We start from the raw sequence: 14,214 nt of genomic DNA on the forward strand, positions 1-14,214 counted from the left end.
TCTACTAAACCTTCCATCCTCTTGAAAAGGACTGTCATGCCCTAGCCGGTGTGGCTCAGTCAGGTTGTGTCATTCCATGCACTGAAAAGTTGTTGGTTGGATTCCTGGTAAGGGCACGGGTTTCGGGCTCAATCCCCAGTAAAGGCATGCAAGACTCAGGTGATCGGTTTCTCTCTTTCCTCTCTATCTAAAAATTAATTTAAAAAGGACTATCATTGACATCTTAACATACAGTGCCATTAATCAGTCTAATTATCATATCTACAGTGGCAGATGCCCATTTATTATCATCGCATATCATTAGCTATGCAGGTGTTGATTGGTTGGAGTATCATCTACTCAGAGATTCCCTATTTTCTAATTGGCAGAAAAATATCATCTGATCCTCATCAGCTCTATAAATATTGTTGGTCTCTACAAGCTGAGAATTAGACTTAAGCACAAGAGCAGTGAGAAGATGTGGTCTTCTTTGATTACCCCCACTTTTCTATTCCTGAGTTTTTTTTCTGTGGAATTGGCCCCAAATCCAGAGTCAGCCACAGGTGAAAAAGACAGCTACCCCCCTTTTTGGGACCAGATTAATGGTGATATAGCAGAATTTCCAGTACAGAATGACAAAACAATCATTGATCCCAGCAAATATATTGATCGATTAAGAATGTATAAAATCCTTATTGAAAAATCAAACAAATATTTTGCTGGTCTTGGAAACAACAAAACAGACAATGTACTCTGGGCACTCACCATATTTTATGGAAAGCTATATGAAGGAGGTATGTACATTTTAATTCTTTCTAAGAAAGCTTGCTTTTTTTCCTTCTTCACTACTGACAGTATCATTATAATTAATATGCTTAAATGTAATTATTTGAATTTTCATGAAGTGTATAGTCAATATAGCCACATCTTTCTATTCAGACCTTCTTATGACCTAAGCAAATGATTTTTTATTAGTAAAATCATTTGGCATACTTTTTCTTAACATTTTATAGACTTTTTTGGTAAAAAAAAAAAGTATATATATATATATATATATATATATATATATATATATATAGTTTTTAAAATTAATTTGTGAGAACTAGATAAGCAAACTACTTGGAGAAAAAATCTTCCCCTCTAGTTTCAAAATCTTCAGTTTTTGAGATATCATCATCTTAAGGCCTACCAATCTTGTCAAAGAAATGTGGCACTATACAGCCCTTTGTTTCATGAGGTAAGATTATTATAACATGGCAAAGGCTTCTTTTAACTATGAAACACAGGGTGAAGTTTCACACAAACTAAGGTACTTTTCCTTAAAAGCCTGATCTTTGCCTCCTGAATTGTTAGTGAAAAAAGATATCTAATCTGTGGCTCTCAACATACATTCTACTTTCTACTCATTGTTAAATTGAGAAAAAAGAAAAGAATGAAAACGGGGAAAAAATGGTCTAGTAACTAGACTGCTCTCTTCTTGTACTGATACAGTAGGTGGGGGCATGGAGCAGAGATGAGATGCTTCAGCTTGGAACTCTGGATTTCTATCTAGAAAGCTCTTCTCTTTTCTTCCTCTTGTGTAAGTGAGTTTCTCTATTTGGCTTTACTGTTTCTAGTCCAATAATCAAATTCCTTCTTACCAAGGTTCCTTAATTGAACAAGTTTCACATTTTCATGAAATTCTTTTCCAAGCAGTATTCTTTGACAGTGATTAGACTTCCAAGAAGCTCAGGCTAACTATGGAATGAAGCAAGGATTAGAGTGTGGTGCTTTGGTATTGAAAAAGCTTTCCTGCACATCGGAATCACTGCAAGAACTCTTGTTTTTCAGAGAAAACAAGTGACCAACAGACTTGAAACACTCTGCTGGTCTAGTGGTCTCCACAGGCTGACATCTCTGAGAAGCTTTCAGCTCTCAAAGTGAATGAAATGTGAAATGCTATGAATGGGCCATATTATTCACAGGAATAACCCTCTTTCTATTTTTATGGAGGGAAATATTTGTGTCTTTGTCCCCTTTTCTCATGACTTTTATTAAAAGTTTAAACTTTCTTTCTAGATTTTTTATTATTATTATTTACATATTCCATTTACTCTGCAGATCGATTTTCAGACCCTTCTAATAGTTCAGTCTGTGCTTATGACGCTGGAACTCCTGGCTGTGTATCTATCAACAGTGGCTGGGGAGGTAAGTGTTATATTCACCCCATGCTTCTTTACTGAGCTGTGGCTGTAATGCTTGCTCTCTATGCCTTTATATAGGGTAGGATAAGTTGGGGTAAATCCTGAATTTTTTTGGTAAAGATATACAATTTTCTGTGCAATTTTTATGGGGGCTAATCAATTAAGAAAATAAATAAGAAAGGTAAATCTTACACAATTTCTAAATTATGTACAAAATATTATTAATTTTAGATAAATACTAAAAGAGATCATCCTTAAAGGTACTCAGTGTTTCAGACATTCTGTTGTTTATTACACACACCACCAGCCCAATAGTTACTATTTATTCCACACTTACTACTTTCTACCATCTTATTTAAGCACTGTACTTTAGATAACATAGTTTAATTCAATCCTTACCATGATATTAATATCCTCATCCTATATAATAAAGAGGTAATATGCAAATTAACCCTCATACCCTCACAAGATGGATGCCTACTATCAGGCCAGCAGTGGGGGGGGGGGGGGGGTAGTGAGGGAATACCAAATGACTGAACAAGCAGGCTGCCTGGGGTGACCAGGTTGGCAGGGGGATTAGTGAGGAATGACCAAACGACTGAACAGCAGGCTGTGTGGGGCAACCAGGCTGGGGGGGGGGGGGGGGGGGCGGGTAATGAGGGATGACCAGGCCAGCAGGAGGGGCAGTTAGGAGTTACCAGGCCAGCAGAGGGGAACAGTTGGGGTCAACCAGGCAGGCATGGGGGCAAATAAGAGGTGACCAGGCTGGCGGGGCGGGGGGGGGGGGGGGGGGGGGGGGGGGCGGGGCGGGCGGCGCAGGGGTTAGAGGCGACCAAGCCAAAGGGGTTGTGCAGTTGGGGTGACCAGGCTGGCAGGGGGGCAGTTGAGAGTGATTAGGCTGGCAGGGGGGCAGTGAGGGGCAACTAGGCCACTGGGGGAGGGGGGGTTAGGGGCAACCAGGCAGGCAAGCAGGTGAGCAATTAGGAGCCAGCGGTCCAGGATTGTGAGAGGGATGTCTGACTATCGATTTAGGATCGGGCCTAAACCAGCACTAGAACATCCCCCAGGGTCCCAGGTTAAAGAGTTTGCAGACTGGGCTGAGGGCCCCCCCCCCAACCCCATGCATGAATTTCATGCATCAGGCCTCTAGTAAAAGAATAATCAAATAGAAGCTGAGAGATGTTGAGTAATTTGCTTTTTTCTAAAGCTAGGAATAGATTCCTTTTATCTTAATTATTTTAAACTTTATTTTAGAGAATAAGGAAAAGGGAGAAATATAGATATGGGATATATATAGATATGGGAGCAAAACCTCATTTGGCCACCTCCCATAGGTCCCTCACTGGGGATTGAAATAGAACCTGGGCATGTTCCCTGACCAAGAATTAAACCAAGAACCTTTCAGAGTATGGGACTACCCTTAACCAACTGAGCCAAATCAGCCAGGGCTAGTAATAGATTCTTAACACTCACCCTTCCATCTTAAAAATAAATTTTTTTTATATCACACCAGTTTGTTTTCCTAAAGCAAAATCTGAAAGAAAAAAAAAATTGGTAATTTTTCATTTCCAGTTGAAAGGTTCATTTTAGGTCTTAAAGATCAATTTCTATAAAAGATCAGTTTTGTTTCATGAACAGAAAACATGGATCCATGCCTGTGAGTGCCAAAGCCAGACTGAGGAGTAGGCCTAGGAATTATCCAGGACTGGTAGTTGCCAGAATCCTGGTAGATGAGATGAATACAGGAATTGAGAATTTAATAAATAGTCCATAACAGAATATGCACAAGTACTTAGTGAGTGCTTGGTAAAAATGATGTTGGCATCAAGAACCAGAAGAAAGATAACAAGTTGAAAATTAAGGAAATGTTTTGGATATTGATTGGAAAGAAAGTCAGGAACATTAATCTCTAAACCAGAGGTTCCCAAACTTGTTTGTGCCGTAGACCCCTTGCCATGTTTTTTGGTTTTGGGTAGACCCCCTACTTACCTGATATTGATTTTTTTGTAAATTTCTAACTGTAGTGAAGTTTAGTGTTAAAAACTTGAAATAAAAACACATGTTAAGTTTTATACATTTATTTATTGAATTTAAATTAAAACTACTCAAAATAAAATTTTGTATCTGTTATATAAAATATATGTAACATAAAATAAACTAAGCAATAAGTAAATGTTTTTAGTGGGAAGGATGAACCTGATGCTTTAATACTAAATTATCAACATTTGGTGTCAATTTTGTAAGGTTTAATCTTAAATCTCCTCGGCTAGTGATGTCCAGTCTGTTTCCTTTTTTCGTTAGGAGATTGGTAACAGCGCTAAACCCCCTTTCCACAAGGTATGACGATGGAAAGGAAATAAAAAATTTCCTCGCTATATTCCATAATACGGGATAAGTAAAGGGTATGTTTTTTTTGCAGCCAGAATTGCTGATATCCGTTTTTAAACTGAACCTTAAGTTCTTCGTTTGTACTTATTTCAGTCAGTTCCTCTTGTATTATGACATTCGTTTCTTCTATTTCACCATATGGGTTAATTATCCACGGTGGTATTACCATAGTCAAAACATCATCAAACCTAGTTTCAAAATAATGTACCTACTTTTCTCCGGCATTCTCAAACAAAATAACACTGATTCACTATAATTTGTATGATAAACTACCAGTTTATATTTTTTAAAATATTTTCTCAGCACTTTCCTATTCAAGATTCAGGAAACGAATGAACCTATTTTTCTCACATTCATATTTATAGAGTGACGAATTGAACAAGTCGGTGCAAGTTCGCGAAGCTTTGAGACAAAAATTGGCAAGAATGTTTACTGCGCATATGCTTGTAACAAGATGATACTGGTATATCATTATGTGCAGGTTTTTATCCTACAACTTACACAATTTTATAAACATATATAATAAATTTTTTACTTCATAGGTACTTTTATAAATAATTTATATGTTTTTATATTATAAGATAATATGATGTAAGTAAATAGGTACTATCAGTGTATGTTGAGATCCACTATCGTGGACCCCCATTTTCATTTCATGGACCCCCAAATTTTTTTTTCGCTGACGTAGACCCCTTGCAGGTTGTCATAGACCCCTGGGGGTCGATATAGACCACTTTGGGAATCACTGCTCTAAACTGAGAGGATAAACAAGATAGTTCATTCAAAACCTCTTCTTCATTTTATGCAAAGAGTCTCCACAAGGAACATATTTGAGCATCATCTACATATTTACCCAATCTGAGGTAAATGTTTTCTTCATCCATACCTTATATATTTTTTGTTTGAGGAGCATAAATATAAAGCATAAATAATTTGAAACCATGGTGACTCAGTTAGATAATGCACAAGTATCTGTACCCAGATGTTCCCCTGGTATGTATAACATTTTATGACTATGATTAAGCCTAAGCTTTCTTCATCCTCTGCATTTTCTAGAGTTCAACAAGTTTAACATCATGTTTTTTTTTTTGTTTGTTTGTTTTTTAATATATTTTATTGATTTTGTACAGAGAGGAAGGGGGGGAGATAGCGAGTTAGAAACATCGACGAGAGAGAGTCATCGATCAGCTGCCTTTTGCACACCCCCTACTGGAGATGTGCCCGTAACCAAGGTACATGCCCTTGACCGGAATCGAACCCGGGACCCTTCAGTCCCCAAGCCGACGCTCTATCCATTGAGCCAAACCGGTTTCGGCAACATCATGTTTTGTAGGATAAATCAGCTAAATTATATAGGCTAAACCATAGTAATTTTGCTAACTCCTGTTTTGAATAAACAGTTGATGATTCCAGACACTTTTCTTCTGCTTCATTACAGGCATTAACTTCTATGTGATTGTTCTGTATTTTCTTGCTGCAATTGAATCTGAGTTTCTGAAGGATTTACCATACCAGGTGGAGTTAGTATCTCAAGAAGAATACAGGTCTGACTTCTGTTATTCGATTGCAGAATGCCGTGCATCCTACCCACAAGCTATGGATGTAGTCAACAGGTTTTATACGGTAAAGGAATGTGACTATATTTGTATGAGTAGGATAAATGAAGACACTGAGTCTTCTATGAGATTTATGGTTTAAAATAACTTTACATTTACAAGCAGATAAAACTGTAAGCATATAAACATCTTCAAGTGTTAAAACTTACTTTAAAAATCAACCTATTTCTAGACAACCAACTGGATGAATATTTCACAGTATTTTATTTTAGAAATTCATGATGTTGGTGATTAAATTTATTTTAATTTTGTTTTGAAATAATCTACTTATATAGACCATGTTATTTATTCTCTAGTATTTGATGTCCAGAGAGGTCACTTACATTATCAGAGATGTTCCTTATTACAACATAGATGAAGACACGGTGATCCTTTACATGTGGGAGGCCCATCAAGTAGGCATTGATATTGCAACATCGAAGTTCTCTGATGTGTAAGATATTTGCTCTATGTGATACAACTAAAGTTTCCCTTTGCTTCTGGCATTGTATGACAGATGTATAAATTTCTTTGTCTCAAATATTCATTCCTCGTCTTTTCCAAATGCCTCAGGAAATAGTTTTTCTATTTTTTTATTTGCAACTCAAGGAAGAATCATATAGTCAATCGGTGAAGATATTGAAATGAAGATGGCTGGTTGTTTACACTTCTACCAGGAGGAAGTGTCATATATTTTTGACAGTTCAGTTTGTAATAAAATAATTATTTGTGTCTAATCAAGTTTTTAATAGATTCAAGATGCAATTTATTTCTGTTCTTGGGTTCTATATGTGTATATAAGGTATCTATGCAAATACAGCGGTAAAGGATTCTGAGTCAGATTGCAGCACCACACCTCACCACCAAAAACAAAAATGGTTTGAAGTAAGTAGTATCTGTTCATTGCCTGGCAAGTCTATGCAGTTCATCCAATCACCTGATACATATAATACTTTTTAAGTGATTTCTTAAAAGGATGATCTAAATTTTTTTTCTTCTTTTCTTACAAATAAAAATGTATTAGAGTAAACTATGTGAAATTTACCTGCTTAAATTAAATCCCAGCAAATATAGGGAATGTCATTTAATAGTTGACAATGATGCCAATGGGGTCTGCTGCTATTTATCAGTCAGCCTTATCTAGGTGTTAATTAAATAAGAGCTTTCAAGAGAAGTCCAGGATCCTGGTCCTGGTGCTGTTTTTCTTCTAGGCCTTTTGCCTCCATGGTCTTCCTTGACTCTGTCAGCTTCTGTGCTCCTGCTTATAGAACTGTCTATGACTGCCTGATCCTGTCCAAGGCTTCCTGGTCATCTTATAAATGCCAGTTGCAGAGATTTAAATTATCTACATTCGGTAATTAAACATGAGATTTTGTCTCAAAATTGCCTTCAACAAACTTCTTGATGTTTATTCCCATCACAACACATTGATATGGAGACCTCAGAAAATTTTGGAGAGAGTATTCTTTTTCATTGAAAATATTGATTTTGTGAATGCGATGTATTTGATTTAGATAATTATCTTGGCAAAGTTTCCTCACTTATTCATAAAATTCTGTTTTTCTATTTTCTTTGCCACTGCAGGTTCTTTTTTTAACATTCCTCATCACTCTGACTATTCCATTCTTTTAGTATTAAAAATTGTCCAGTTATAATAAAGGTTGACACCATGCATTTTAATGCTAATGGTGTTATGTTCATTACTTCAACATTTTATTTAAAAATAAAACAACTTGGGTGCTTCCTTGCTGGCTTTGCTGTTCGAGAGCTGTGACCTAATTCCCTTTTTATTTTCTTAATATATTTTTATTGATTTCAGAGAGGAAGGATGAGGGAGAGAGGGATAGAAACATCAAGATGAGAAAATCATTGATTGGCTGCCTCCTGCAAGCCCCACATTGGAAATTGAGCCCACAACCTGGTCATGTGCCCTAACCGGGAATCGAACCATGACTTCCTGGTTCATAGGTCAATGCTTAACTATGAACTGGCCAGGCTCATTCCTTTCTAATATTTGCTATAGTTACATTTCACTCCTTTGAGGAGTAGTAGCTAAATGTGGAAATAATTTTAAAATCCTAAAATACTAAACTTAATTTCACCAGCAGAAAAAAAAATGTTGGAAAATGGATTGGGATTTCACTAATTCATTGAATTTGGGAGGGAAATTTATACCTTTGCAATACTTTTACCCCATTTATTAGGTTGAACTGTAAAAAATAGTTAATATTCAAAGATTTAGAGAAACAGCTGTTTCACTTGATTAAAATTAATGTTTATATCTTTCTTTAGTATTTTTCAATGGCGATTTATGGTGTCCTGTGTCAACTTTTTTAAAATTTTTCATTGAAAACTACATATTTGATGTTTGATGTTTTTATATTATCATTAATGCTATTGATTTTTCAACTTAATTTTTGATATAGTTTTGTTAGTATATAAGCAAGGGTTTTTAGTATAACTTTGTATCTAGATATTTTACTCTATTCACTTATTGATTCTCATAGGTAATGGGATGTTTTTCCTTCATATAATTTGTATAAATATTTTACTGTGTAAATACTAAGAGTTGTGTTTATGTCTTCCAAATCATGTAATTTATTCATTTCCTATTTATTTATTTATTTATTTATTTATTTAGTGAATGAGCTGAGTGATTCACTACTAAGAGTTGAAATGTTCTTGTCTTATTGCATTGCTATACAAGGTTGGATAAAAGCAGTGAAATCAGGTGTAGGATTTTCATAGATAGCCTTTGTTGGTAGGATTTGCCCTTCTATTCTTTCCTTTAAACATTTTCTTAATGAATGAATATTAAATATCAGCCAATTCTTACATTAATTTAGGAAAATAATTTTCTCTATTTTTGTGTGAATGTAAAAAGAATACATTGCTTGCTTTTCATATGACATATTAACCTTCTATCTCTGAAACAGACAAAGTTGGCCACCATGTGTTATCTTGTTTTAATATGCATTACTACATTTGATAAACTAACATAATATTCAATTTTTGAATCTCAAGCAAAATTGACCTGCAATTTTCCATTCTTATTATTTCTTTTTAGTTTTGGCTATCAAGTATACAATGAAATGGAGGGTGAGTTAGAAAATGCCTTTCTGGAAGATTTAGTGTGAAATTGGTGTGGTTTCTTTCCTTTACATTTGTTAGATTTTACTAATTAAGCCACATATTATGCAAAAACAAAATTTTGACTTTCAAAAAAAAAATTTAGGTTAATTTTCACTTCACTATTTTAGCTTCTATATTTATTTTTTCTTTTTGCTAAATTATTTTTATTTACATCAAGATAAAAATGAAGGTAACTTATATCCACTAAGGACTATAGATTTATTTCTAAGTATAGTTTTATCTATACACCACAAGATTTAATATTTCATCTTCTCATTACATCTAATAAATATTGTCTTATAATTTATTGTGACTCTTTTCTTTGACTAATTTTTAATGGGTTAATTTCCAAATATATAAAACTTTCTAGTTACTTTTTGTTATGAATTTGTTTTCCGTTTTATTTCAATCTATTGGAATCTGTTGACACTTGCTTTGACCCAATTTTTTTTTAATATTCATTCTATATTTTGTATAAATTATCTCTTTTAGGAAATTCCCTGAATATTATGGAGATTGCTCTGGTCTCTATTGCTCTTTTTATATATGAATTTCAACATATGAATTTTCAGTCCATAATATCTTTTTACTTTGTTTTTAATCTCACAACTTCTCAAAATTTCAGAATCAACCATGTATTTTCTTGCACAATTCTCAGAAGCTGCTATTAGATAATAGCCTACTGATTATATTGGCTCATTTTACCCAGTCCCCAAGCTTCCTTTGTGGAAAACAACTTACGTTAAGAAAAGTGAATAGATAGGAATTAGAAATTTCTATGGCTGTTGATGAGGTTTTCTAGCCAGACACAATGTACAAGATATTATGGGGATTAATTATATTACACTGAAATTGTACAAATTGGTAAGTGAGCTATTTAATAAATTATATAACAATCCTAAGGATATGAGAGAAAACTCACATTTGAACTTTAATTTGCATGTAAAATAAAATATTCTAAAACTCATGTTGCTAATAATATCTCCCTCTTTTAGGTCATTCTATTCTTCTGAAACAGAAAGAGACTTCAGCCTGGACTTTCTAGTGACCGTAGAGTTTTTGGAAGCAGCGTTATATCGCCCATACTTTGAAAGTGGGTCAAAATTATTAGTGGGTTTTCCTCATAGGCTACTCACAGATCAAGATCGTATAGTTCTCACAAGTAACTTCAACATACGGGAAAAAGCACTTATGACATCAGTAAAACTCATTTCGGAAACAAATAAACTCACAGGTATGATTCTGAGCTATAATAAATATGCATGAAAAAATAAATGAATCAAAGTCAGATAAGCAGCTGTAAGCTTAAAGCTGTCTTTGTGGGTTTTGTTTTTCTTAACCATTTAATATTCCCTTTCTTGGAAATAGGAAAATATCAATGAATGTTATACATTTCAATCTCAACATTTTAGAATTAGTGTAGATTCTGTAGTTCTACCTCATCTGTTCATAAACAAACTTCAAGGTCCAGGAAGGCTGAGTTGCCAAATATCACTCAGCTTTTGTGTCATTTGAACAAAAATCAGGTCTCTCCTCCCAAGAAAACATTCATTCCAATTAAAAAACAACAACAACATCATAAGCAGGGATGGGAAGGGTGTTACTATTGACTCTTATTGACTGAAAATATACTTTTTCCCCCCTATTTTCACAGGAGGAGCATTTTTTACAATCTGGAACAAGGTTATGGATTTAAAACCTGCACGGTCCCTGGCACGATTCCTCACTAACCGGCTACTTTTAATACCAATTTCTTAATAACCTAAATTTATGCACTTACGTTGATCAATTTAATTACATATAAAATCAATTAAATGTTAGGATTTAGATTGTATGAAATTTTCTCTGGTTCCTACTATCTCTGTTGCACCTTTGTATTTTTGAAGTTAATAACCAGTGATCTACCCCATGCCACTCTCAGAAGTTCAGTACATATCTGGTGGAAGCCAAAGTAATCTTATGGAATGCCTGAGTTACATATGAATATATAAACATCTATGTTGATGGCAGGTTTTGATCATTTTTTCATTGTTGAATCTAAAGTGGCAGATAAGCAAGGTAAATTCCTCTCTAACAGATCATTCTTACATGATGCCGGTTTGGCTCAGTGTATAGAGCATTGACCTATGGATGGAAGGGTACCGGGTTTGATTCCAGTGCATGGTATGTGCCTCAGTTACAGGCTCCTACCCAGCCCGGACTCTGGTCAGGGCTCTAGTGAGGGCTCATGCAGGAGGCAACCAATCAATGTGCTTTTCTCATATCAGTATCTTTCTCCCTTCCACTCTGTCTAAAACTCAGTGGAAAAATATCCTTGGTTGAGGATTAAAAACAAAATAATAATAAAATCAAGAAAAACATTTTAAAAAGGTAAAATCTTAGACATCTGAAATAGAAATTTTATATATTTTAAGTATGTGTGACTGAGCTCAAAGTACTTTGCAGTATCAGCAAAATTGTCAGTCCAGATAGAGAAAGAGGCCATTTCCTTGGCGTCTGAGCACTTGGAGAAATAATTTTACCATGTAAGTAGAAAATGCCTCAACTGCTCCAGTGTGAAACATTAAAACTTATCATTTTCTTTTTTAAATATAAGTTTGGCTAATATTGAAGCTCCTATATGGAAAAAGCACATATTTAAAAATATGAGTTAAAAGTTATCTAAAATTATCTGGCCAGCATAGCTCAATGGTTGAGTGTCAACCTATGAACAAAGAGGTCACAGTTAAATTCCCAGTCAGGGCACCTGCCTTCGTTGTGGACTCGATGCCCAGTGTGGGATGTGCAAGAGGCAGCCGGTCAATAATTCTCTCTCATCATTGATGTGTGTTTTTTCTTTCTCTTTTCCTTCTTCTCTGAAATCAATAAAAATACATATTTTAAAAGTTATCTAAAACTTGTCATTTTTAAATTGTTGTTGATGCCATTTATCAAAATAATTATGTTAGGTTCAGCATCTTCCAAAGGTCCAGGCACCAGTTATATCTTTTCCACTTAATGTGTCACTCTATAATTTCCACTGAAGTTCCAGTATTTTTTAGCTACCTCTCAATCAAAATTGTCCCTTATGAAAAGAAACAAATTTTTAAATATTATCAGTATTCCTTAGATGAAAGCTTTGTTAACCAGATCCACTGTTCATTCTTAGATTCTGATGGACAAAGAATCCAGAGTCCAGTCCAAAAATTCAGTATCAGTAGTAAAGACTGCTGCTGATTTGGGCCTAATTCAATCAAAATAAGCTAAGATTAAGCTTCAAAGGAACCCACTTCTCCCAATCCATTGTGCTAAACTTCAAGGCTTTCACACCAAGCTATATGATTAACTACTTTAAATGATTTTGTGATAACATAATTTTTAAAAAATGAATTTCTTAGAAAAACAAATTAGTCAGGAAATATAAGTCATATTATTTTTCCACAAAATAAAAGCCATTCTATCAAACAAGTCAAATATAAAAATGTCAGCACATTTTCTATTCTGCTATTGCATGTTGTTGCTTCACTGAACTGATGTTACTCTTATAATCAGTTATTTTATTCCTTAAGTCTTTATAGAAAATTCTGAAGCTGACTTGAGGGCTGGCTTGGCTCCATGAATGAGTGATTCCCTGGGTAGGCATCTATATATGGCTTTTCCCAGTGTAAACAGAGAACTCCTGATTCTATAATCCTGCTTTATATAATTCTGCTGGTATAAATTTGAAAACTCAAGCAGTTCTTTTGGAGTGTAGCATACTTTCTCACATGTCACCTTTTTACCTCACTATCAGGAGCCTGAAGGGACTTAAGTTTAGGTATAGGAGGTCTAAAGGGAAAAAAAAGTAGTGGGGGTGGGTTCTGAGTAGAATCAACATTGTTTTGTATGGCAACTACCTCTGGAGAGACCATTACCATTTCCTCAAGCAATGCAGGGTGATCTCAGGTGGAGGAGGGAAAACCAACAACACCATGGTGAGTAGAGATACCACCGTGGAGGCTGCTATCCCTGGCCACTTCTGCTGAGGTTCGGATCCTCCAAGTGGACATTAGGTTAGGTAACCAGAAATCTATATCACAGTCCGAATGACAATTGTGAATTATTTTCAGTTATTTTTCAATGGTTACTTTGAAAGTTCTAGTTATTTCTTTATGAAACTAAATAATTACCTACACGTGTTCTCAGTTGTGCTTTCAGTTTTGACTTTTGTGATGTCTTCATTGTACTGAAAAAATAATTTAATTTTGGACTGCTATTATCTCCATTTCTCAGAGGAAGGATTAAAAAGCGTAACAAACACTTATGTAGAAAGACTCAGCTTCATCAAAGTGTTAACACTCCAAGATTATCTGAAATATAATATAATCCAAATAAAAATATCATAGGAATTTTTTTTTAAATCTAAAATTTCTAGCAGATACTGTATTTTGTCTAGAAAAAAATAAGAAAGAGCAGTCAGAAAAAAAAGACTCTGAAAATTAAAAAGAAACTATAGATTTGTTGGAACATACGACAAAGCTTCCTTATGTATAGTAATGTGAAATATGAAACAACAGACCAAGACCTAGAATAGAAGATAAAGCCCAGGAAAAAAGTTCAAATATGTATGAACATTTAGTGCAACATGTAGTCAATGTCTAAACAGCTTTGGCAATAATTCAGCTAATAATTGCTTTTGTTTGAACCTGGCTAGTGATTGGAAACAGCCTTCCAAGGCACTGCATTCCATTCCAGTGAAGTTCACTGTATTTCACTGAGGTCCAAACCACCAATCCTTCCAAATCCTTTGTGAAGTAAACAAATTCACTGCTTAAAGATTTCATTCAAGTAAGTAGGGATTTTAGAAATAAGAAAAACTCTCTCTCTCTCTCTCTCTCTCTCTCTCTCTCTCTCTCTCTCTCTCTCTCTCTTTCTCTCTTTCTATCTCTCTTTTCACACACACACACACACACACACAC

At 34.8% G+C, this 14,214-nt stretch overlaps 1 protein-coding gene across 1 annotated transcript; it reads left to right on the forward strand.

Annotated features, from left to right (window-relative positions):
• Window positions 1-457: 457 nt before the first annotated feature.
• On the forward strand, window positions 458-11,035 carry LOC311625713 (protein LEG1 homolog; the record flags this gene model as incomplete). Its single annotated transcript, XM_084890228.1, has 6 exons — window positions 458-773; window positions 2,080-2,166; window positions 5,989-6,173; window positions 6,463-6,599; window positions 10,273-10,511; window positions 10,932-11,035. 6 exons carry the CDS (start codon window positions 458-460, stop codon window positions 11,033-11,035), a joined length of 1,068 nt encoding a protein of 355 aa, XP_084746354.1.
• Between the last annotated feature and the right edge of the window lie 3,179 nt (window positions 11,036-14,214).

Source organism: Pipistrellus hanaki (genome assembly GCF_964339955.1).
Source record: "Pipistrellus hanaki genome assembly, chromosome: 7".
Lineage (NCBI taxonomy): Eukaryota > Metazoa > Chordata > Mammalia > Chiroptera > Vespertilionidae > Pipistrellus > Pipistrellus hanaki.